Raw genomic sequence first — 27,661 nt, forward strand, 5'->3', positions numbered from 1 at the left:
AGGAGTCCCTCTCTATGGGAGCGAACTGGTCAGTGAGAGGCTATTGGTGGCAGGAGGCGGTCTCGTAAGTACCCTGGTCCTGAGCCATGGAGCGCTCTAAAGATAGTAACCAAAACCTTGAAGCGCACCCGGAAGACCACTGGGAGCCAGTGCAGCTCGCGCAGGAGGTATACTTATAAAGCATGCCCACACTTACTCCCAAACAGTAAAATTTTCAGTTCAGGTTCATATTAAAATAATTGATTCAGAAATAGATGGCTTGTTTACATATTTTAATGTAAATGTTTTAGCACATATACTTCCTGAATTTTAGAATGTTTTTGTCACCTTAGATCTCCAGTTGGATTTCCTGATAACCAAATCATTTGAATTTGAATATTTTGTCCTCTTTTGATGGCGAACCATAGAAGAGCAATATACCATTTCTTTATTCCCTCTTTCCTCGCTTTAAAATTAACCTCCATTTTATCTACTTCCATTTCTTCTGGGCTCTGAAATGAAAGCATATGAAAGTTTTAAAATGTAATAACATAAAATCTGAAAGTTATAGAGTCAAGGTAGTCTACAACAAACCATAGATCATGACATTAATAATATAATTTGAATTCCTAGCTGTTAGTACATCTTATATCAAAAAATGGGGCTTCACAAACATGAAGAAAGCAATTAATTGAAATTGCCATATCTTAATGGACCATTACTTCATGTATTACTTGCATTATCCACACTTACTTGTAAAGTAAGTAACTTTTTTCCTTAGTCAAGTTTTAATTATTAATTTATATAAAGAAGGACTACAGACAAGACTGGTCTGTAGCTAGACTTTAGGTAATATTTTATTTCATGAATTTATCCTTTTTCCATTAGCAATAGAAAAAATTATTTTGATCTTTTAAAAATCTCTCTCCATATTCTGGATTGCTACATTTTTAATACTTGCAGTATATTACTATCACCTTATAAATACCTGAATGCATTTTTTCAGGTTTAGTATATATTTTAGAATGCGGGCTTCTTTTTCTCCAGGCTGGTATATTATACGCTGAAGCACACCTCTCTTTAAAGAAAAAGAAAGAAAAGAAAGTTTTAATTTTTCTCTTTTATAACCTTGACTCTGTCATTCTCCTTAAGCACATATACCAGAATTGTTACCATAACATTTTCTGATATTACATAACAAAAAATCCTATTGAGAAAATAGCTTTAATTCTATAAGAAAATGCATTCTATATTTAACCTGAAATTGTGATCAAGATTTTTTTTAGAAATCTTCTTGTGTACTTAATTCATTTATTTTAAGGCATTTTTGGTTAGATATATATTGTATATTGTCTATTCTTCAGGAATAGATGGGTGTCTCCCTTTTATCTCTACAAGAATTATGTATGACATAGATTGAGTTGACAGAGAGCGATTGGTCCAGACTCCAAACCTACATTTATTGTTTTCTGTCTCAGGGTTGCAAATCTGGGCTGGAAACATCAGGATAATCTCTAGATGGCAGCAACAACATGTTGAACATTTTAAGCTTTAAAGCTCTAGTAGTAATTTGGATTTTGTAGCACAAATCATTTTAAAAACACTTTTTCTTGATGCTACAAAGCTATAAATGAAAAGTTTTTTATAAAAATAGAAAACATGTGAATACAATTTAAACAATTCAGACAAGAATGTACATTAAAAAGTCTACATAATACAAACTAACAACTAAGTACATATGCACAAAAAAAACCTTATAAGGAAATGAAAATATTCCAGATTTCTTTATATTAGTCAAAGTTATTTTATGAAATGTTTAATTGATCATTATATAGGATGGCTGATTTAGTTTCTGTAAAAAAAGCTATTCAAATCTACTGAAGATGAAAGGCTGCTACGCATCCAGATGAAACAAAGAACATAAAAGCTTTATGAACGTATTGATAACTAGCTGTTTTATGCAATTTATATTCTTTTTGTTGCCTTACAAAAATTGTGAAAGTTTCATTAATAATTAAGAGTAACATACTTTTTGCCCATTTTATTTATTTTTTTAAAAAAATTTCTTCCATTTTTAAATAAGGGTGTTTTAGATCAGCAATTGTTCGTGAGAGTTCAAATCAAATCAAAATGTCTTTCCCAGTAGTGACCCAAACCAACTACAGTGTTCAAAATATCACGGAATTTTTATTCTAACTGGAACAAGCACTTGCCAGGATTTCAAGGTTGATAAGTAATAATTCTCTAATAGGGCCTTCAGTATTACCTTTTTTGAAAAATATTTAGGAAGGCACATTTAAAATATGGTATATAAATGAAATTCATTAGATATGAAAAACAATTGTAAAGCATATTGTGCTACTGCACAAAGGCTGAAAAAAAAAGCACAACAAATCAGATGGGGCACAAAATATTAGGAGAATAAATCGGTTGCATTGAAAATGTTTATTAAGAAATTGCTACATTTCAGTATACAAATAACAAGTAAATTTAATGTAAAGGGCATTACAACATTAAAGCAGAATTGTGATATAAAGTATGAATGCAACAAAACTATCTGAAAATCTTTAAACAATCAATATCGTTCTCTGAAAACTTTGGTTTTAACTTTATTAATAATATTTGGAGCAACTAATTTAACAAAGTGAAATAATGATTTCTAGAGATATCAACATTTCTTAAACAACATGGCAGCATTTTTCTAGTTTGTACAAGGTAAAACTTCCAGCTTCTCCGATATATTTTGGGAAGACACTTTTCAGAAGAGGTGATAGTGCTGAGAGTTACAGAATATAAATCTCTAAAAGCTCACAGTAAAATTCAATGTTGGTGTAATGGACTGATGTAGAGGAAATGTAAACAAAATATTTTTTCCCTGAAAGTGACAACAGCATAGTATATTATAATTAGTCTGAATTATCCCAGTCTTCTATTACTAATCCTTTGTGCTATCTACATATTTTTTCCTTTTAAATGTTATTTACCATTTTTGAAAAACAAAACTGGTGAATGAAGTAACAAAATGAACAGGGAGTTTAGAAGCATGATAGAATTAAGATTAAAATCTATTATGTCAATAAACATTCAATAAGAAGGCAAGAGGGGATAAACCTGATTTGAAACTTTTCCAGTATTTTTTTTATTTCTAGAAAAAAGGCGATTAACATCAATGAAAAGTAATACTCAACATCCCTACATGAGCTAAAGAAGAGGTAAGAATTTTGCAGCTGAATTTATTTAAGTTATCTCTGAATTGTTTAATCCTGGCTTGTGGACTAAGCCATAGACCATAGTTTGCAAACCACAACTGTTGCATTTACATAACACATTAAGGGCAAATATTTCATACATTAAGATTTAGATGCAAATCATAAATACTAGAGCAAGAAACAGAATTAATGACATACCATTAATGTAAAGTGAGATTTCAAAATAATCACAAACAATATTAAAAAATAGTAATAACTGCTACAGTTTGCCTTCTTAGTAAATATACTCCAGTGAACAGCACTAACAGTTAGGCATTTTTAATAGAAAATTAACATTATTGCAGAATTTTTGAATGGCCAGTTTCTTGTAACCTTGTTCCTCATTGCAAAAACTGAATTGCAGAGACATTGTATAAAACCTAGAATCATATTCATTTAAGTAACAATGTACTTAAGTTATTTTAGATAGATCTTTCTCGAAATTAATTCCAAAAGCAATTTATGCAGTTAATAAAGTTTAAATCTCATTGTTTCAAATTCATGTACAAAACGACAGAAGATAAATGTCTCCTCCTTGTAGAGACAAAGTAGCAATGTTGAAAGCTTTAGGACACTGCATCACAGCTGAAAAACCTTTACTGATGAAACAATTGTATTATTTAATTAGCATAGCATCTCATTAGGAAACAAGGTGATGCCCCTATCAGAAAGAGATCTTATGAAGCTCAATGCTTACCTGTAGATAAATTCATTTTGGATTCTTTGGCTACCCCAATTTTAGCATAGGTGAGATTTTGTGATCTTCCAGCCATTGGAGCACTCAAGGAAATACTTCTCCCATTGGCTCTCTGAGAAGGAACATAAGAGGCATTCTCAGCATTCTTGATTTGATCATTTTGTTGGCAATTCCCTTTACTTTTAGAGTTTGAAGTATGCATTGCTGCAAGAGATAATAAAACAATCAATATTTCCTCCCAACATGTAAGAAACTATTCAGGGCTCAACATGTACTGCAAGGATGGGAAATCCATTCCAATTTAGTCATCCATGAACTCAGAACATCCCAGCTGGAAACAGACCAGCACTTTGTGGAGGACTTTAAGTTATCCATCACTCGCAAAATGAATTAAAATACTGGGTCCTAATAGAAAGCTCCATCTTAGTAGAGCGTGTCTGATGATGGCAAATTGTAAAATAGGGCAGACTGTGCTATTTGGAATGATTCAAAAAGTTCCTTTGAAATACCTTTTGCTGTCAAAGGGGTAGGCAGATTTTTGGATTCCTCAGATAGCCATTTCTTTTTCTTTACTCCCTTAAAATGATGCTTCTTGATGCTTTCTGTATGACTTGTAGCTGAAAAAAATGTTAGGATTGTGTTGTTCAGTTCTAGAGTAACAATTAGTAAGGAAGCCAACAGACAGATCTATCTATTCCACTAAGTCATTGTTTTACATGATTTCATGAATTATCTTTCTAGTAGGCTTATTCAACTTATTAAATCTCAAAGGAATAGTTTGGTTTAGCACACTCTGAATCAGGATTATCTGTGGCCTCCGTTCCCATGTTAGCACATGATCCAAGAATTTGATTCATAGTTTTAACAATCTTTAAACACTCATCCTAGAAATATAATGGTCTGATATTTATAGCATCACTATTACTGCCTGTTATTTTATTTACAGGTATTGTCTTAGTGGTTGTCTCCTTCACTATTGCTATTCAGTTCTAGTTGCCAAACTGGCATATGAAATGACCTACAAATACAGAAATTTCCTAGCAGGGTCTGAAGTATTTTTAAACTGACAAAAACAGTTCACCCTGAAGCAAGGTCAAACCATTGCTAATAGCTGCAAAAGTATAAAAAAGAAACAGGATATCCAGGGTGATCTATAGTATATCTATCCACTAATTGTTCTACTCAATTGCTAATAAACATACATGCTTTCTTCCAGAAAAAGCAAAGGCATCAGAAGTCAGTATAACCAAGCATTTGCTCAAATCAATATTCAACAGAGGACCTACTGTCAATCTTCAGAACAATTTCATTCTATTGCTATTATAATAGTAGTTCAAGTGCTACTGTGTTTTGTTTTGTTTTGTTTTTTAGCATTTTATATATTTCATCCAAGTATATGAACACTGGCTGGAGCAAACAAAAGCAGCAGCAGTTTCCATTTCCCTTAAAATTAGCACACAAGTGGCCAGGGGTTACAGTGAGCTAATGATGGTGCAAATTGAATAAGACAGAATTTATATTTGTATCACAGCTAAATTAGCCTTATTTGGGGCTTATTCTACAATGTTCCTAAAATGAGGCATGATTGGAAGACCTGCTTGGGGACAGATCACCCCCGAGAAGGTCTAAGGGGTTGATTTGATGCCACATAAGTAGTTAAATTTAATCATACTACTACAGTACTAAATATAATAGTACTAGTACTACCAGGAACTATGCCAAAAAAATCCCAATCAATATTAGTGCAGAGGTGTTTTTCAAAAACAATATAGCAATGATTGCCACTGAACTGTCATACCCTCATCCAGTGATACAATGTCACTAGCATGAGAATATATCAAGATGATTCCCCAATTATGGCATCATATAACCAATACATGGCTCAAATCACCCTTTTGAGTGGGGTCTAACCTTTTCTGCAAGACTTCTAAAATTAGCAATTTCTTTGGGGTATATTTTAGCCAAAGCCCTTGCCAGAAATGTTTTAAGACAGCACATATATTTATTTTTCCATTGAAAAAAAAGAAAGGTGAGACATGAGTTCTGAATACCTTTAACGTTTAAACATTTTAGCATGGTAAATTGTTTCTCTCCGTTGAACATTTTGTTTTGTATCCCTTCAACAAATATATTTCTTTGTGACAAGTAACAATCACCTCCTACAGAGAAACAGATATATCACAGAATTATCAAAGAAAATGAAACAATAACAAGAAACATACAAAAGAAATAAATAAAAAGAATAGTATTCTAGATGTCTGCTGTTTTCCCTTTAAATGGAAAAGCAATGAATGGCAACATTTGCACATGAAACAAAGTTGTTTAAACTAGCAAAATGAAATGTGATTCCATGGTATGAGCATCAATGGACCCTATGTAAAGCCCAAATGGCAATAACTCTTTCATGTGCCTGAACCATTGTAGTGAAATTGCAAATCTGTAAGGAGATGTCTTATTGTTTCTTTTCAAAGGCCTTCTGCTTACTTTAAAAAAACTATAAACACATACCACATCTAACATGAAAGGAAGAGATAGGAAAATTTTGCAATCAATAGCCATAATCAATTGATATCACACCTAAAATGCTAACTCAAATCATGCTACTTCTTTTCTGAAATTGTACATTCAAAAGAATTGCCTACAGCAGGGGTGTGAAACTTGCGTCGTCACGGCGTCAGGTGACATATCAGTACTTTTTTCCCCTTCACTAAACCAGGCGTGGGCGTGGCCAGTGCTTGATGCATCCGAGCCACGGGCCATGAATTTGACAGCCCTGACCTACAGGGAAGAAATAACCCACCTCATAAGGTTTTTTGGGGGGGAGGTAAAGTAAGACATGGGAACATGTTCCCATGATGTACACTACCTTGAGTTATACAGAAATAAAGGGAGGGTGTAAATCTAATCATCATAATAACAACATAAAGTTGTCCTAATAAAGCAGGAACTTGGCTTATAAGGAAGCCTATGTACACATAGCTGTATACTTTATGTAGCTTTCTCTTTACAAATAACTACAGTGAATGTTTACAAAGGGCTGACATCCAAAAGCAAGACCAAGAGGTGATACGAGGCTTATCAGGAGTGCTCACATATTCAGAAATTTGGGGCATTGCATCTCAAAGGGGATAGGGTTTCTTTTAGAACTGTATTGTTTGTCTGGGAAATAACACTGCAGTATTGTAATTACTGATACTGTACAAAGCACACGAGAACTCAGTTGCTTGGAAATAATTGAATGGACACTCTTCACCTCCATATTCTTTTTTTCTTACAGATGATTACACCAATATCCTTGCTGGGGGCTTTTATTTCTCAAAGGTCTATTCAGCAGCTTCCCCCAACCTGCCACCTAATAATATCTTGCTTGTTCTGATGGAGAATCCTTTTCTTTTGTTCTGAAACCTGCGGCATCTCTATTCAGGAACAACAATGCAGGTGTTTTTGTAATATGTTGATTCAAATCCCAAGTCTCTCTCCCTCTCTTTTTCCCTCTTTGTCTCTATTGTTGTTGGTTTCAATAGAGAAAGGAAGCAAAAATTGCAGTCTGAGAAGAGAAGGTAAATGTAGCTTGCAAACAATCCCAACGCTTCTTTAAATAAAATTAAATAAAGACAGATGGCATTGCTTCATTAAATTGGAAAATGAAAAAAAACCTGAGCAGAGTTTCTGCAAACTAGGTAGTTTGTGTGTGTGTGTGTGTGTGTGTGTGTGTGTGTGTGTGTGTGTGTCTGAATGCAGGTTGCTGCACACTTATTTCATTGTCAGTTATAAGAATTTAAATGTAGAAATTGTATTTTAAATAATTACCTCCATTTTCAAAGGCACTAAGTTCAGATTTAGAGCAACTGTCCACTGAGGCTGTTATTTTTGTTTGCCTTTCTATAATGTTAAACTTTGATGGAACTGCAACACCATCACCTAGAACGGTGAGAGAGAAAATCTGGGAAGTTATTAAACTGCATGTAATAGGAATAGTTTTCTGTAGGGACAGTTATTATCATAGCATTACCTACTGTTCTATAAGCTTTAGACCCCTACCTATTGGCAATATGGGAATCTTAAGTATGAAATTACTAAGTTCTACTTATCATTTTTTCTATAATAAGATGGATTTTCTTAGGAACAATTAATAAAATATGACTGAATATTTTACTTAATTCCATGACTGAAGTAACTGGCAAATTCCCCATTGTGACATCTGTTAATTGGTACTTTTAGTTGGCAAGTCTAGAGATTGAACTTGGGCTTCTTCCTGGAGTCTACCTCTAAATAATATGTTAATGTGGATTTTTAAAATGAATATTTCTTATCTTTAGAAAGATAAAACAACATTTAAGATCCAAAATTAAAAACTTCAGCTGTTCTATTCCTTGCCTTCTTGTAATTCTCTGCATGTTTCCATAGGTTTAATGAGCTCATTCTCCAGCACTGAAGAATTTTTTGTTAAATTATTTTCCTGAGAAGTCTGAATTCTATAATATTCTCCTGTTTCATCCACAGAAAGACAAAAGAAGAGAAAAAAATTGCTATTGTTATATCAGCTAAAAAAATGCACCAATGTTCTTAGTTGATATAACAATAAGATTCTTACCAGATTTATAGCACATTTCCTTTATTGCCTTTTCTTCTTCTATATCTTCTGGTGTCTTTGACAATAAATAAGATGCATCTGTATGGAACAATTTTAAAAAGTTATTTCTAATAAAATTCTTTCCAGGCTTTTTCCTGTGCCATATAAAGCAAATCTGAATTGCATTTACATTTATAATACAAAATAAAATATTTCTTTTACTGACGGAATAGATTTAAAAGGAAAAGTTAGATTATTTTTTTCTAAAGAACTCTTTTTTCTAAAGAATTCTCCGCTTTCATTCTTTCCTTCCCAATTGGGCATAAGAAAAAAACATGTAAAGAGGATCAAAATATCCTTACAAAAAATATGTAGAGAGGACATTTTGCGTTGTGGCAAGTACTGAGTTTATGAGTTCGGAAAAAAAAGAGCCACATCTGGACAAAGGAAAATATTCCAGAAAAAAAAAATCCCCTCAAGTGAGAAAAATCTTTTCCTATGGAGAAGGAGATGCACATATGCTGATATATTACTAACTGTTCCATTCTCGGCCCCATTTTCTCTGAGTCCCAAGACAGAGTGTATGCAACCGGCCCTAAGCTTTTCAGTGCACACATTGACACAAAGGCACAACACAAGTGGAAAACAAAAGCACATGCATGCACCATGTTATTTTGTTACATGGAAAAACAGAGAGATTTTTTTAATGGCTATTGCTGAGAAGAACTTAGAAAGAATTCCAGAATCTATACTTTATATGCTTTCCCTTCCTTCTTAATCTTTCCATCTCAACAGTATTGGAGAGAAATTATGTAAAAGGTCTTCAGACTCTGTCCATCAGTCTCTAAAAACTAGTAAAACAGGGCCAAATTTGGATTAATGGGACAAGATATCAAAGGAAAGTTTAAAGTAAAAAAAAAAAGGATAAATTTGAGACTATGGACAAAATATATTTTTTTTTCTTTTAATAAACTTGTAGTCCCTTGCATCGGAGTCAGGGTGACTGAATGGAACTGAGCGTTTACTGGCCGGGTGCCCTTTCTGATGCCTATGCAGAGTTCGCAGCAAACAATTACTCATTTCATCCAGAGAAAGAAAGAAATATCTGCCACTACACTGAACTCACAGCCTCCTGATTGTGAGGCAAGAGCTCCACCTCTAGGCCACCATGCCGCTTACAAAATATAGAACAATATTAATAGAAAAATCCCCACGGAACCCTTCGGAGAGCATTAGAGGAGTCCTTTCAGAATGTTTCATTCTAAGCTCCATTCTAAGTTAACTTCCCTCTTCCTTTCTAATACTGTTGCCCCAGAATCGAGCTCTTTTTAAAGGATTGGAAAGCATTTCCGAAATCATATTTTATTCTACATGAAATATATATATAATATGCTTTTATTTCTCAAAATCTGGATTTACAGATGAAGCAGACATTCTAAACCCATTTATCTATTTTTTAAAGAAGAGCATTCATCTCCTTTTTTAACTATGTCTCCAAATTTAACAGTAGGCAATATTTTAGATGTATATAGGTAAGCAAAGAAAAAGAAAGGCAAGAATATTCATGCTGGGATTAAGTTTTCATCTCTTTCTAAAAGACAGTATGCAGACAAACATGAATGTTTGAAAAAATATTTACATTTTTCTTCTTGTTCTTCCTCTTCTTCCTCCTCAAGATTGATGGTAATAATAAGTGGAGGATGAATAGGCCTTAATGTATTCTCCTGACCTTTTGTGGAATCTTGATTTTGAGCAGGATGCAAAATTCCTTCCTGAACTTCCCCTTGCAATGTAGAATCTATTGGAAGTAACTTTAAATTCAGTATAAAACTTTTGAATTGAGACTTTGAAGAGTTTAACAGACTTAACTCACTCATAAAAGCCAAAATAAAATTTAATAATTATATTTAGAATGTATATTATCACCTGAACCATTAACCAAATCAATCAATCAATTAACTTAATAGTATGCAATCCTATTCACAATGACATAGGATAAAATTCTTACATGTTCAATTGGAATAACTTTCTGTTAAGTACAGGTAGGATTTCAGCCTTGGTTCATTAAGTGTTCCAGACAGTTTATACATGTTATTCTAACTGGCTTCAGTGACATTTATTGTGTCATATGTTTTATGGCAGCAGCAAAGGAAATAAAATATACATTAACTCTGAAAGAAAAGATGCCTTGAAGGAAATGCTTCTTTTAAGATCCTATTCACACCCCAAAGTATATAAAATTAATTGCATATTACAAGAGAGCAATATTAAAGAAAAGATCCCATATCATGCTAAGCATTGGTTTTCAACTATGTTCTGACTAATCATACATTTCATTAATCCATATTCAATGGTTTATCATTCGTAATGACTGAATCCATGATAAAGCCTCCAACTAAATGAACAAAGCCATATTATTAATATTGCAATGAGTGAAAGGTCTATTGCCTTAGTGGCCAATTATTTATTTGCTTGAAATGAAAACAGTACTGAATTTAAGATGATCCTCAACCCCATAAAAAAGGAGTAAACCAAACTTACCCACACATGCAAAAATCTTGTTTAATGCCCAAATTCTTCATTTATACATTTAGAATTCCTATTTTTAGCTAAAAGTAATCCTCAAGTTACAAACTCATGAACGTAATGTAAAATGTAAAAACACCTTTGAGTGCAGCACAGCTCCTGGGTTGTCCTTGTCTTCTTGAGGTATTTTTCAATTTCCCATTCAACTCTATAATTTCCCTATAAACAACCATCCAAGCATTAATTACCCCTAATTCTGATTTTTCTTTGGAGCCCAGAGACAGATAGATAAAAACAGATTTACATGCAGACAAAATACAATAAAATGATTGTGGTAGCATAAAATATAATAATTACATGATTTGTATGGGTAGTCCTTGTTTAGCAACCCCAATTGGTTCCAGCAATTCAATTGTTAAATGAAGTAATCACTAAGTAAAAATCATGTGACCATAACTGTGTTTACGATTTTACACTGACTTTCCTTTGCTTTACAGTGTCAGAAGAATATACTCCCAAACAACTGAGTGATTGTTATTATTAGAGAAGATTTCCAGAACATGACTCATGATGAAGCCAGGTAAAAGGGCAAATTTTGTTCCACACTCCCTTGTCCGTTGGGATATTCAGCCCAATGCTGGGATAATTAGCAAGAAGTAATTTTTTTAATAAAAAAATGCATTCATTGGAGAGGAAGGAATTGCAAGACGGTAAGAAGGCACACAATGGGGAATATATATGAAAAGAAATGCACTGTTTGCCTAGCCCACTTATGGATGTAAGCTGTGAGCTGCTTAGGAGGCAAACAACAGCCTTTAGTGTGAATCTGATTAGTCTTCTCGTCAGGCAACAGTGCCAGCCAGCCTGAGGGTTCTAATCAACTTATTAAAGCCACAGAGCTAAGCTTGTTAACTTGTGGTTAGCACTTTTAGGGATACACTGTAGTGTGCAGAAAAGCATCTGAAGAAGAGATTGCTTGTTTAGGCAATACATTCACCCTGTGAGGAGGGAAGCGAAAAGGAAAAGAAAGAAAGAGAGAGAGAGAGAGAGAGAGAGAGAGAGAGAGAGAGAGAGAGAGAGAGAGAGAGAGAGAGAGAGAAAGAAAGAAGGAAAGAAAGAAAGAAAGAAAGAAAGAAAGAAAGAAAGAAAGAAAGAAAGAAAGAAAGAAAGAAAGAAAAGGACTTTTCAGTGGTGAGTTGCTACTGGTTCTCCCCGGTTCTTGCGAACTGGTAGTGGAAATTTTGAGTAGTTCGGAGAACCGGTAAATACCACCTCTGCCTGGCCCCACCCCCAATCTATTTGCTGCCTCCCGAGTCCCAGCTGATTGGCTAGAAGGAAAAAAACTGTTTAAACTCTTGCCGCGGGGCTTCAAAGGGCCGCCCTACAGCTGATCAGCGGTAAAAGGCAATGTGGTGGTAGACCAGTGTGCTGGAAAAACAAATGGGTAAACCGGTGCGTTCCAAAAACAAATAGGTAGACCAATGCCTCCAAAAACAAATAGGTAGACCGGAACGCTCCAAGAACAAATGGGTAGACTGGTACGGCTCTGCAAGCAGTTAAAAGCCTGGTAGACCAGTACCTCTGCTAAATCCTAAAGAATTGTTTGTCACATGACCATCAAACCATGCCCACAAAATAAGCCATGCCCACAGAAACGGTAGTAAAAAATTTTAGAACCCACCCCTGAGGACAATGTATACTAACTGTGTAGGACAAGGTATGCCTGCCTAGAGTTGAGATGGGCAACTATACAAATTAAGTAAATAAGTAAATAAATAAAATAAACTGACTTTAATAACCAACATGTAACTGAGAGAGAGAGAGTGAGAGATGCTGCAGGCATTGGTCACAAAGTTACTTTTTCATCATCATTGTAACGTCCTCTAATATTACAGACCATTCCATAAATCTGACAACTTTAACATCTTAATTATTTATTTATTAAATTTGTAAGCTGCTGGACTCCCAATGACCTTTGGTGGTTCACAAGTAAACTACCAGAGCCAAAAAGACAAAAAGGAAAACATACAATTAGTTAAAACCAGAGTAGCAGAAAAAGATCTCTGTAAAAAGAACAGTCCCGTAGCAAAAAATGAGCAGAGCTAGAACCAAAAAAAAATAACCAATAATTAAAAGATACTGCGTAAAGTATTCCTTCAAAATTAATTGATTTTCCCATCTTCATGTAAGCCTCTTTTTACATACACTAAGCATGATCACCCATAGAATCACACAAACCTGAATTCCTTCTTTTGAGAAGAAACAAAACAAAAAAAGAAACATATGGAAGATGACGAGGACAAAATAACCAGGATGTAGGTGGTATGAGAGAAAGGAGTACAGATAGTCCTTGACTTATATCACAATTGAGCCCAAAATTTTTGTTGCTAAGTGAGACAGTTGTTAAGTGAATTTTGCCCCATTTTACGGCCTTTCTTGCCACAGTTATTAAGTGATACACTGCAGTTGTTAAGTTAGTATACAGTTATTAAGTGAATCTGGCTTCCCCATTGATTTTGATTTTGATTTTGTCACAAAAGGTGATCACATGGTCATATGCAGGACACAAACTATGATAAATATGAACCTGTTGCCAAGCTTCCACATTCTTATTACATGACTGTGGAGATGCTGCAATGGTTGTAACTGTGACAAACAGTTATAAGTCAATTTTTTCAGTTCTATTGTAACTTAGAGCAGTCACTAAATGAATGGTTGTAAATCAAAGACTACATCTAGTGCAGGGGTGTCAAACTCAAGGCCCATGGGCCTTATCCGGCCCATGGGGTGCTTAGATCTGGCCCATGGAGCCAACCTGGGCTCCATTTTTGCTGGCAGAGTGCTAGCAAAACAAACTACTGGCAAAAGTGGCATTTGATCACGCAAGTGATGTCCAGCTGGCCACACTCACTCCGGCCTCCCAAGGTCAAACATAACCCTGATGTGGCCCTCAGTGAAATCGAGTTTGACACCTCTGATCTAGTGGGAAACTAAAGGTGGGAACTAAACTAAACGTGGGAACTAAACTGTGTGGAGATGAGGCAGAAAGAAGGCATAAAGGGACAGCAAAGGGAAAGAATTACAACACCAGATCTAAAGTCCCATATTCTTACTAAGTTAACCTGCAAGTACATCCTTAGAAGGGTACTCTTATTCCCAGGGAAGGCAATGTGACCCTCCCTCCCTAATCAAAACATGAGACTCTTCTCATCAAGTAAATATGGCACTCTTTTTGCAATCAGTTTCCTGAAATGTTTGCACACAATTAATATATACAATGCATCAAAGTTTTCCTTTCCTTAAGCTTCTACAACTCTGGGAAATCCTAAATCTTTTTGCCTTTATTGTTCTTAACATGCTTTATTTAGGCAGGGTATTTTCTTCTCCACCATTTTCTTATCTAGCTAAAACCAGTATGAGGAAATGACTTTTCTTTCTAAAATATAATTCACATGGATTCCATTGAGAATAACAGTAAAAAAAAAAAACCTCTCATGCAATTTGCAGAAGAGGTATATATATGACATATTCCATATGTAGATCTTTCTTGTAATATTCAATTGTCTTTTATTATTAAAGCACAACTTTTTCCACATGTATTTTTCCATACAGAAAATAACATTATATTGGAACCATACTTTTAGTATTGCCATAAAATGCAGCATTTATCTTTTCACCATTTTATAAACATTTATACCATTTTTTAAAAAGAACAAGAAGTTCCTGCATTATGCAGTACATCAGTTATTCATATTGCCTCTCATCCTCACTTTCTCTGAATATTATCCTGGAAAGAGTGCTGAATACTTAATGTATCTTTGCAATACTTATTTTAGGCAGGCATTACAGAATATAAAAATACTATTCCAGACAACCTAATTCAACAAGAATATCTTCTTCTTGGAATATAAAAACTGTTTTTCTCCATAAAAGTTTGGAGAACTGTATCAGAGCAGACAAAATTAGTTTAAGCATCCTAGAATCCTGGCTGATGGGTATGAATCAAGGAAGTGCTTCCTAAACTTTTTTCTTCATTACTCAAAATCGCTTATCAGAACGTCTTATTGAACTTTGAGGATCTGTGGTAATTCCTTCCTTCAGTACTGTTAAAACTTCAAACAGTCACAGAACAAATAGTCATAAACTGAGGACTATGTGCATTATACAAACAGTATCACTGAACAATATGTATGTCATTTGAACAAATTGCAGTTGGTAATTTCATTGATTTTCCTCTTGATAGGAATACTTTAGAGATTTTCAAATATATTTTAGCACACATGGCAATCTTTACATCAATTATATGTCTCTGTTGTGATGGGTAATAGGTTTGTGGGTGTTGTTACCCAAAGAAAAAACACTTTTACCCAATTTGGATAATTTATTCAGGTTTGAGAACCACTGAATTTAAAATATCAGTAGCAGCAACAAAATAATAGTGAAGCCAATTAGTATTCACTCTTTATTATAAATAGGCAACTATATCAAAACTCCCAAACATAACTCCTTCGTATAAAAGGACTGCGTAAATTACATCAAGTACACTCACAAAAGAATGTCAAATGTTAAAAGAAAGTGCCTCCTAGAGCTAAACATAACTTTGCAGAAGTTCCAGAGATTTCAGAGAAATTTGAAGCCTTATAAATGTGTCCAAGTTTAGAAAGTATGATGAACAAGACCCCCATTCAATCAAGGCAACTCAACTTTGCTTAGATGAATGTGAGTTACAGTTGAAACTTGTATCATGTTGTCTATTCTAACCATTGAATCTATGTGTTTGTCTAGATGTAGCCCTCACCTAATTTCATTCACCAATCAGCACGAACTTGTGGCAATTCAGAAGATATCTAGGAGAATGTTTCTAGGAGGAGCTTCTATCTGGAGTTAAAACAAAACAAAAAACAGACTACCTTGATGGCCTTCCGATCCCATGGAAACATAGTCCAGGGCTCAACACAATATATGGAGGTAGATGTCAATATCAAAATATATCAAATGAAGAGCATATTACTGTTATCTTCGTTCCCCTGGAAAGAGGAGATAACAATGATCCTTGAAACAATTTCACTGCTGAACAACAGTAAAATACCGATTAGCTACTGATCAAAGCACAGCTACCCATTCCCACCAGTACAAGCAAATCACTTTTCTTATCAAACGTGGTTCAGAACGACAAAAATGCCAATGTCAAAAGAGGCAGCAAAGCAGAAAACTGATAGGAACCCAATCAGTACTGGTGGACATCAGTACTATCTTGCTTTGGGTCATTTAATTGGCCCATTACATTATTTCTTCTCTACCAGAAGGAGGCAAAAAGCAATTCTGAACCTATCTACCAAGAAGATTAGATTAACACAGACCATGCTGGCCTTCTGTAATGGTTTAAAGACATAATTGTGTCACTGAACTTGGGGATATGTATGTATGTATGTATGTATGTATGTATGTATGTAGGTCTTTGGTTATTCGGGTTTTCTCCCGCGTAAAATTGGAGGTTTCTTGGCAACGTTTCGACGAAGTCGCATTCGTCATCTTCAGGATGGTGTCTTCGGCTTCGTGCTTCTAGGAGCAATGTGTGTGATCGCAGCTGTTTCTTCCTTTTAACTGCCAGTGGGGGTGTGAACTGATTGGGTGGGAGCTTGGCTGTGTTCTGATTGGGTGGAGGTGTGTTCTGATTGGTTGGGGGTTTGGCTGTGTTCTGATTGGATGGGGGGTTGGCTGTGCTCTGATTGGATGGGTGTGTGTTCTGTTTAGGTGGGGGCTTGGTTGTGCTCTGATTAGTCTGAGTAGCACGGGGATTTGAGCTGGTGAGCTGTGTTGCTGTTGTTTGGCTTCGTGTTCGTGGCCGTGCTACCTCTTCATGGTGGGTGTCAGTCTGCTTCATGTATGGATTGGAGGGGTTCCAATCAGAACACAGCCAAACCCCCAATCAGAACACAGCCAAGCTCCCACCCAATCAGTTCACACCCCCACTGGCAGTTAAAAGGAAGAAACAGCTGCGATCACACACATTGCTCCTAGAAGCACGAAGCCGAAGACACCAGCCTGAAGATGACGAATGAGACTTCGTCGAAACGTTGCCAAGAAACCTCCAATTTTACGCGGGAGAAAACCCGAATAACCAAAGACCTACATACAAACACCCGCGAAAACCTCAGAAAACAAATATATATATATATATATATATATATATATATATATATATATATATATATATATATATATATATATATATATAACAGAATGCATGCAATGATTCTCTTGATCTGTTGTAGTTGGGTTGTTTTTTTTACCTTAGGTGCCATATATACATTTATTATTCTATTGTTATGTGCTTTGTGGTGTTTTTAACTGTTGTTTGGTGGCCAAATAAATTCAAATGATAGATAGATAGATGATAGATAGTTAGATAGATAGATAGATAGATAGATAGATAGATAGATAGATAGATAGATAGATTCCCATTAACTTTAATATTGTTATATGCAAAATTCTTAACAGCAGTAAGGGAACTAGAAATAAGAAAACTAATTTTATAATTGCACTAGATAAATTATTAATTATAATAATCTGCTGTGAGTACAGCCTTGAAAACAAAGATTAGCCCCATTCTAATCAGATTATGAATAAGAACTTTGACTCAATACCTAAAAATTAATTAATTTTATGATGTTGCTCATCAATGATAACAGAAGTGAAACATCTGTAATTGACTTTATTTCAGTTACTAGAAAATGAAAAAGATACTCACCATTACTAGGGGGCAAAAAAAGTCCATTGATATTACGAGGTTTCCTGTGATGGAAGACACAACTGATCCTCACACAGCCTAAAGGCTGCGTTTCCCAGAAGCATGAGATGCTGTTGTATTTTTGCTATAGAAGAAAGCATGGGTGGTTCCATATTTAATAACGTTCTGGAATGAAATTCTGCAATTCATAATCTAAACTATGAAGAATAAAATTAGAACAAAGCATTCAAAAAAGGCTTTGCATTTTACTGTAAAGGCTTTGCAGTAAACCCCACTGCTATTGACTTTGTGGCTTTGCTGAAATTGTTTCGACTACTTTCAAAATTAAAGATCTGATTGGCATCAAATTGGTATCGAACACCAATTAGGTTTCTTCTTTATTATATGTGCTACGGTCTTCCCTGTGGGGAAGGCCTCTTTTATATTTCACACTAAATTGCATATTAAAATTTCACCCACATCCAAAAAATGTTTCACTTAAAGAACAATCTAGGTCCAAACAGTGAGTATTGCTATAGAACCTTCTGGCTGTATTGATGAAAATTTTAAAATAGGAAAACAATACTAATGCCTATTCTTCTATTAATATATTTGCGCCACAACTATAGAAAACATCTGAAAAGAAACTATTTTTCCTAGTATCTTTGGAATCACAGTAAGTATAAGCCAGAAACTGCAGAAGTTAAAGAACAATTTGGCATCAAATTTAATAAGGCAAAAGATGGTTCATTTTGTTTCTTGGCATCACTTCAATCTCAGCTTCAATTTGAAGCCACAGTGACACATCCCAAAGCTACTTATGATTTGGTTTTAAAGTTACAGTGGCTGCCCCCCTGCAGTCACATGGCTAAATTTTGGGCACTTTGGCACTGTGCCAAATTTTGGGCACTGAAGTTTACTTCCAATTTCCATCAAAAATGTCTCCATTGTGATCCATGGTTCACTTAATGACCATGGCTCCATCACATTTGCTTAACGACTGAGGCAAAAAAGGTCATAAAATTTGGTGAGGTCTTGTGGTGACCTGCTTAACCACCATAACAATTTACAGTCATAACTGTGGGCTCAATTATCTTCTACTATCATTCTGAGCAGAACAGATTATGGGAACAGAAAACCCAATTAATGTACAGATGGAGAGTTACTTAAAATTCAGTATTTTTGGTTGGTTTTCTAAACTTAGTGTAAAGTGTGAATGAGTACAAATCTTTAGCTGATGAAACTGTGTGATTAGATGTCAGAAGAATACTGTACTTCTTAAATGTGAAACTAAGATGTCATATCCCAACAGAAAAGATTTCAATGGAAGAAAATAGAAGAGATGTGAAACTAACATGACATATTTTCAGTAATGATAGCAGAGATTAGAAACAGGTGGTGAATTCTTATAATAGTTCTAGTTCAAGAGAGACCACTTAAAAAGCTTGTTATTTCTACCTGTATTTCCATATGTCTAAATTTGCAAAGTTGATGGGAACATTTTCCCTCTCTCCATAATGAACACACAATATCACTGCCAATGGCTTTTTCACAGTGACGGAACCTGCACTTTGATCCCTGGATATAGAAAAAAGAGAGGTTTGAAAACTTGGCTACATAACATTTCCTCTATTTAAATATTTTAAATAATTTTTCAGGTTATAAAACTACTGAAACAACTGTTTGAAATAACAGTCAAACAGAAGATCACAAAAACAGAAAAAAAAAGCCAGCAGAACTAATACTTCTCAAAAAACATAAATCCATTCTAATACCTGTGGAACTAAAGAGTTGATTTAGTGTTGCAAAATACTGGATTTAAATCAAGCAGGGCAATCAATAATCAGATATCATCATTATGCAAGATCTTTCTCCAATCATATCCATCCAATTTTAGAAAGCAGGGAAGATGACAATGTCAGGTGTAAAGTCTGAGTAAACCTTAGCCTATCATTTTATTATAGTTTGGCATTGTGATTTTGTTACTCCTGAAAATATAAACAGAAATTCCAGAGAATCTACAAATTAATTTATATATTGTCAAGTAAGCTCAGCTACTATATAATTTTCACCCAATTGATCTGAATAAAATCAAGTAGTAACCAGAAGTTCCATCAAGAGATAATAACTAGAAAATACACTAAACATCATTAACAATGAGATAGTTTATTGCTATAGTGTAGCATGCCTTAGACATTGTATTTCAAAGTAAGCAAATAAGTAGAAAATTTATTTAGGAATCTAGGATCAAGCACAAAATCATCTCCACATCCTCCAAATTTAGAAGTGGTGAGAATAACATAGAATTATCAACATGGTGATATGATTTCAGAGGATAATTGGGGAACTGGGTATGAGAATTTTTTGGTTAGCTACTACAACCAGGAAACTTTGAAAATTATGTTATTGGTTTGAGCTCCGAGCTTGGCAATTTGGTTGCATTTCGTCCCCATTCAAGGAGACATCTTCAGTGTGCTTTGGATTGTGCTTGTCTGGGGGAGTACTGGCCTTTAAATATCTTTCTGAGTCCTGGTCATTTTTTTTTAATGTTTTATAAGTTTTGTTTTAGAATATACATCAATAGCAATGAACAGTGAGGCATCTGAGCCTTGGTAGCGCAGCAGACTAAAGCACTGTTAAGTAACACCAGCTGCCTGCAATTACTGCAAGTTCAAATCTCACCAAGCTCAAGGTTGACTCAGCCTTCCATCCTTTTGAGGTAGGTAAAATGACGACCCAGTTTGTGGGGGCAATAAGCTGACTTTGTATAAAAAAGAACACCGCTTGGGGGGGGGGCAAAAGCCCTACTAAGCAGGTATATACAAAAGTATGAAGGCTATTGCTTAATGCATTGTAAGCCGCCCTGAGTCTCCGGAAAAGGGCAGCATATAACTCGAGCCAATAAATAAATAAATTAAATAAATCTGGGTATCATTCATTTGGATACAAGTAATAGTAATATTAATATTTGTTACTTTAATCATATTTATGTAATTGTAATGTTATTATACATATTTATGTTAAAATATAGGCCTTCATTATTTAGTTGTTCAGTTTTTTAGAACTCCATTCTAAAGACAATAACAATATCATTAAAACATACATAGTTACACCATCTTTCAACATCTAATCTTTACATCTAGCTGCTACTTTTAGTATATTTTATTTCTTGTTTCTGCCTCTGTTCTAGCTCCTAACAGAGCCAATCTTCTGTTATAAAGCATTTCCTCTACCAATCATCTCTTGCCCGTTTAAATATTTCAATCCTTATTTGTTTTTTTAACTTGCCCCCCCCCCAACTCTTCCCTTAGGTCTTTATCTACTTCTTTCCTGCCTAATCCAAATATTCCTTCCATCTCTACTATCTTTTGCTGCCAAGCCTCCAGGGTGTCTGCCCAAGTCCCTATCTTCTTTTCAAGAGTATCTGTTTGTTCAATACCATCTTTTGGTCTTTTAGTATGTATTTTCCCTGAATTATTTCATAAGTCTTTATTGCCTTCTCCTTCTTGTTGTTTTACTTGTTGGTTTATCTGTTCGATATTTTCCCCAGTCTTTCCATTATCTCCTCTATTTCCTGGGCTTTTTGATCATCATTCATTATCCCTTGTTGAACATTTTCTAATTACCCGTCTATGTTATTCATTAGATCCTTTACTTCCCTGCGATTCCTTATCATCATATCATGAATGTTTTGGAACATTGACATCATTTCTTTATGCAATCCACTTATATCCCCCTGATGGAACATCTTGTCTTTTTTTAATAGGTCCAAATATTGCTCAGTAGTCTGTCAATAGTCTATCACCACCCCAATCTCAATTATCTGTAAACTCAGAAAGTCGACCTGGAAACCGTTTGCTCAATCCTGACATTGCTCCTTAGGGAATACAGTAATTATAGTTCATTATGTCCCACAATTAGTCTATTAGTTCTATTTGGGTAGTCCAGGAAGATTTCCAAATGTCTCTTTAAATCCACTCTCTGAGTTCAATCATAACTCTTAGTATTTGAGATCCACTTTGTTTAAATGTTCTCACCATTGGAGCTCCAGTAGTCATGACATGGATAAGTATAAAGCAGTAGATAGCACAGCAGTTCTCCAGGTGTTATTTATTTCCCTTTTCTCCTCTATCTTATCAGTATTTTTCCCAGGGTTGTAGGAGTATAATGTCTATTCCAGTGGTGAAATCCAAATTTTTTTACTACTGGTTCTGTGGGTGTGGTTTGGTGGGCGTGACTTGGTGGGCACGGCAGGGGAAGGAAGCTGCAAAATCTCCATTCCCACCTCACTCCAGAGGAAGGATACTGCAAAATCCCCATTCCCATCCCACTCTGGGCCCAGCCAGAGGTAGTATTTGACAGTTCTCTGAACTACTCAAAATTTCTGCTACCAGTTCTCCAGAACCTGTCAGAACCTGCTGGATTTCACCCCTAGTCTATTCCATTCATCAGAAGTGGCGTCTTCAGCTTAACTTTCAAGGTTGCACAACATTTGACAAGTTCTTTTAATATTTATTCAAACTAATAATCAAAATTCAAACAAGAACTTCCAGCATTTTAAAATGCCTTGTTGTCAATAGGAATTAGAAATCCAATCTTTCTATGTTTTTAAAATTTTGTGCTCTCCTCTTAGAATCTTTTCTTTCAGGTCAGTGATTTTGTCTCTGTAATTATTCATCGCTTAAACTTTTCAAAGAGTCTCTTTTCCAGGATTTATTTTCTTTAGGTTAAGTTCTAGGTAAAAGAAATCATCTCACCCAGTTCCAGTCACTGTTCATCCACACTGCTCCAGCACATTCTTTGTTTCTTCAGCTGCCCCAGCTTTATGGCAGCCATAATGGCTGCCTCTCCTCTTCATCGGATGAAAGGGAATTAGCCCTGGGTCAAGCAGGAGAGCTGCCGCCTCTGTGACCTGCAGGGTACCCCTCCACTCTTCGTCACCCCTACAAGGTGAATTTAGCCCCTTATGGGACTCTCCAATGAAGCAATTCGGCATAAATTCGCAGAGCCCAGCTCTTCATGTCTGACAGTGCCATGACGTCAACTGGAAGACCTGAGTCCTGGTCATTTAAAGGCCAGTACTCCCCCAGACAAGCACAATCCAAAGCGCACTGAAGATATCTCCTCAAATGGGGATGAAACGTTTGCAACCAAATTGCCAAACTCGGGGCTCAAACCAACAACATAACTACCAACCCGACCTACTAATATTCAAAGTCATTTCAACTTTGAACATTGTTTAATACCTATTTTAAAGATATTACATTGAGATCTTTCTTCTGAAACAGGTAGTCTGTCTTCATGAGCATTTGTAAAGATAAATGGAGAGTTTGATCTAATAATTAAGGCATCAGGCTAGAAACCAGAAGAATACAAATTCTAGTCCTGCCCTAGACATGAAAGCTGGCTGAGTAACTTTTGGCTAGACACTCTCTTTCGCAACTCATCTCATGGGGTGGTTGTTGTGGGAAAATAAGAGAAGGAGTATTAGGATGTTAACTATCTTAAATTGTTTATCAAAATAATAAAGGCAGGATATAAATAAATAAATCATAGAGAGTATGAGGGGTCCTTGGTGCAGAGTATGATTTTTGCCCTACAGAGTTAAGAAAACATATATTATTTCTGCTGACACTTGTTAATTATCCAGGAAAGTTTGTTTCACAGTGAAAACTACTGATGGAAAATGGCTTCCCTGTAATTGGGGATTTCTTTTGAATGGTTTGAAGTGGATGCTCCTGGGAGTGTAAAAAAGATAACCAAGCACAGCAATCGAAAGCACAGGCTTCTGATTCTTTAAATAATGTTATCACTGTTTCCCAGAATGACAGCAATCTTTTCCCATTTCAGATAACAATTTTTGCTTTCTTGTAATCCAATCTGAATGCTGCATTTTCACATAAGTACTGGGATAAATCTTTTCCTGATTGCTAAACCTCTCCCCAAAAGATATCAAATTTTATATTCCTGAAGCATTTATCAGTATTTTTCTACTTTATTTCTTTTTTACTGCCACATCATACCCCACTCCTTACCTTTGTTACCCTACTTATATATATATAATCCAGAAAATTATTCTATGTTCAAAACAATCAAGAGAGCCCATTTATTCTGGAAATAATTAATATATAATCTGCAGTCTTAGAACAACTGTTTATAAACTTCTTTATCTCAGTCGGTAAATCTAGGATCATATACTAAGTCATAGGAATTTACTCCAACTATATATTTTATTATTTATACACCACCTAACTCACCTAGGTGACTCTGAATAGTTTGCAAATAAAACTATTTATTTTAGTTTAGTTTAGCCAAATAAAAGAGACATGGGTAAAAAAAAAAAGTTAAAAACAAAAGGAGAGGGGGGAGGGGGAGGGAGGGAGGGAGACAGAGAGAGAGATAAAGATGAAGTTGGGACATACCAAGGAAGGTATGGCAAACTGAAGATAGTGATACCCAGGACTGATAACCATGGTAAAGGCCAAGGGATCTATAAGGTTCCTTGCAACCTTTTCAGATATGAAGAGAATGGGAAATTGTTCATACAGTATGTGCTCTGTGCGGCTGCTACTCATAAGGAGACAATAGGACAATGGCCTTTTATGAGTTTGAGCATGAAAACACGAAGGGATTAGCCATTTTACTCAAACTACAGCAAAAACTTTTAAAGTACACCAAGTTTGCAAACCTCACTTTCTAATCACTTTTGTTAGTTTACTTTGTTAGTTTACTTTATTGATTAGCCCTTGGCCATATCAAAGTGCAGAGTTCCAGACACAAAGTGTTACTAAAATCTGATACAAACAATTTAAAATGGAATTGGATAAAATACAATTTAAAATGAAATTGGAATAAAATACTAATCATTTTTGGAAACTGCCTGTTAACCATTTTAAAGCTATCAGGGATCTTTGGAAGGACCAGTTTGAAAAGTCTTTATCAGGGAGTTTATCTTCAGCTCTGAACAAAAGAAAAGAAAAAAGAAAAGAAAAACTATAAACTTAAGAACCCAAAGAATATTAAATAAACAGCAAAAAGCCAAATAAGATTTGGCAAATTTAACTTAGAAGATTATAAATGAACTAAGGATCCAGATAAACTTGGAGTATTGAAACTTTTACAAATAAATAGTATATCATGGGAATACTGTACATCTGCCTTATATACATATTGTATTTATCTATTTTATACTGTTTTATACAGTTCTATACAGAGATAAGCAATTTCATGATTTAAAAACTGGACAATAGAGGGGACTAAAGATTTTAGGTAGAGGAAAAAAATATTCAAGTCTATAAAATTCAAAATACTATAACAATGAAAATACCAAAGAAGATTTTTGAAGAATGGAGTCAGAAATTAATAGCCACAATCTCAACAATTTCAATAAAGATTTCCGCTTCCATGAACAGACTTTATTCAAAAGAGGTCATTAAACAAATAATAGATCTAGAACAAATTGATGTAGAGATGGTGTTGAAAATAGATTTACAACTGACAGACCAAGAAAAGACTTGGAAAAGGTTGTTTCACTGTATTTACCAAAGAAATTGGCTATTAAAATTCGAAAGGAAATTCAAATAATAACCCAGATTTACAAAAGCGGTTTGTTAAAACCTGTGGCGGAATGTGGTGCAGAATCGCAGGAGGACATGTTCTTTCCTAAGGATCAAAGAGGCAAATCATACAGGAAACTTTGATTGTATGAGGCTTGGGGTGTACCCTCCCTAACTTTTTTCAAGGTGTTTCTATGTATCTATTAGTTATGCAGAGTGTGCTTTAGTCTAACAAGATCCCTACCTATAGACAATCAGCAATAAAGAAACTACTCTGAGTAAACTCTTGTGTCATTCTTGATTCCTTGCACCCAACATTACATTGGGAGAAAGGAGAAATGAAGAGTGATCAGATCCTATGACAACATTTGAATGAACTAAAGATTAAGACTATTAGAGGAAAGGAGTATAAACTTGGTTATTTGATCAAGGTTAAAACAAGATATGTTTTTGCTTTTGGCAAACTTTTATGGATTTTCTGCTGATACTAGGACTGAAAAGATGATGCTTTATGGATTTGTCTAAAACAAGTGATGGCTTAAATGGGATGAAGAGATAATTATTTGTAACCTTAAAGATTACTAAATTTGTTTGTTTGTTGTGATGAAGGTTGGAAATTACTTCTTTGTATATTTTTCTCTTTATTATATTATTATATTATTACTTTTTCCTCTACCCTTCCCTTCCTTTTATTCATCCATTTTCTTTTTTCTTTCATCTTTCATAGGGCTTGCCCTCTTCACATTCTTGCCTTTCTAACCATATCAGTTGTGCTAGACCAGCCCAGCCCACAGGCTGGATGCATCACACGTAGGCCACAATATGTCATGCAATGGCAACGTGACATGGCGAGTTTGACACCTGCGTGTCAAACGCAGACAATACTGTGTGTGCTTCCTTGGTGTCTTTGAGCAATTGCAGGAAAGGAATGGTAGTTATAAACCTAATAAAAGGTCATAGAAATGTTACCTGTTTTTTCTATTTAGAGTGAAGGTAGATAGTATAAATGTATGTTGAAATTTACTAATTTCTTTGGAAAGTAAATTATGCAATCATCAGTTTTCAGAATTCTGACTATCAATATGTCATTCATGAAGATTAAAGATAAAATAATTTTCATGCTTAAGGGGGGGAGAGAACCATGGAAATTATTGGGAGTTTCAGATATATGAGAAGCAGATAGAGGAAAATAGACTGGACTGAGAATTCAAGACAAATCTGTGGAATGCAAATGTAACTTTGGAAGAATAAAAGAAAGTTGCTGCAGCCATGACTCAATCTGAAATATTACTGATTGTTAAAGGAATTCCAGTTTCCTCTTGATGTGCCATAGAATTATTATTGAAAAATCTCCAATGATCATTCATTCCAAGGTAATTCAGGCTGCAATTTTATAAGATAAGATAACCTTTATTGTCACTTTTCTGTGTAGACAATGGAAATATAATATACAGTGAAAGTAATTGCAAATGACTTTCAGTTTAATAAAAGAATTTGATTGTGCCTGTGACAGTCTTCCTGGCATTTCTTACAATTTGGAAAACTGGGAGGTACATGATAATATAATAGATGCAATCCATTATAAATTATACAGTATTTACCTTCGCACAGGTTGAATGAACATAGAAAAAACAGTCATCCCCAACTTCTGTCATTTCACCTCTTGTGCTTCTACTCCACTGCCTTTAGAAAGATCTCAGCATAAATGTTGGAATTATCAACATGTATGGGAAGAATATTCCCTTTTGTTCTGAGTACAGCTGAATTCAGGATCTAAGTTCTATTTCCTCTTAAAGGGAAACCTCCAGTTGATAGTTTTAACCAAAAAGCTTCTTATACTAATTGTAAAACAGACGGTACCTTCTTAAGGTTTGTTGAAGAGCTCACAAATTGAAAGTGGTTGCTAGACAGTGCACAAATTCAAACTTCCAGAATTTCTTTCATTGTTACCTTAGTTCTTATGACATCATCACAAAGGACATCATATGACCCCTCAAACTGGGAAAGCTCACTTATTTTCATTGTTCCTAAGTGCTGGAAAACAGGAGGAAGACAGAAATTTCCACATGGTCTACTCATCTGATTATTCCATCATAACATAAATGTATGAAAGAAATAGAACTCAGTTAAGAGAATTTCTGAAACTCACAATTAATGGACAGAACTGAGAATGAGACAAGAAGGAGAATAAAGATCCTCATCCTTTCTATATCAGTAACTCCCAAATTGCCAGGATTTTAATGATTTTAATGATTTGGTTCCTAAGCTTATCTGCCGTCATATACGCTACTAACACATATATCAGTCGATCAAATCTTTATTATGTTCATAGCATAATACACACACATGTTG

The 27,661-nt window shown here is 34.9% G+C and overlaps 1 protein-coding gene across 1 annotated transcript; it reads right to left on the reverse strand.

The window, feature by feature from the left end:
- Positions 1 to 427: 427 nt before the first annotated feature.
- Positions 428 to 26,964, reverse strand: CUNH12orf50 (chromosome unknown C12orf50 homolog). Its single transcript, XM_070947990.1, has 12 exons — positions 26,911 to 26,964; positions 19,212 to 19,331; positions 17,775 to 17,898; positions 10,137 to 10,295; positions 8,519 to 8,596; positions 8,302 to 8,412; positions 7,735 to 7,845; positions 5,976 to 6,083; positions 4,434 to 4,541; positions 3,925 to 4,128; positions 968 to 1,057; positions 428 to 491 (listed from the first exon to the last, which is right to left on the reverse strand). Exons 1-12 carry the CDS (start codon positions 26,962 to 26,964, stop codon positions 466 to 468), a joined length of 1,293 nt encoding a protein of 430 aa, XP_070804091.1. The 3' UTR covers positions 428 to 465.
- Positions 26,965 to 27,661: the final 697 nt, after the last annotated feature.

Source organism: Pituophis catenifer, unplaced genomic scaffold, assembly GCF_029215685.1.
Source record: "Pituophis catenifer annectens isolate HBS135680 unplaced genomic scaffold, rPitCat1.0.hap2 SCAF_7, whole genome shotgun sequence".
Lineage (NCBI taxonomy): Eukaryota > Metazoa > Chordata > Lepidosauria > Squamata > Colubridae > Pituophis > Pituophis catenifer.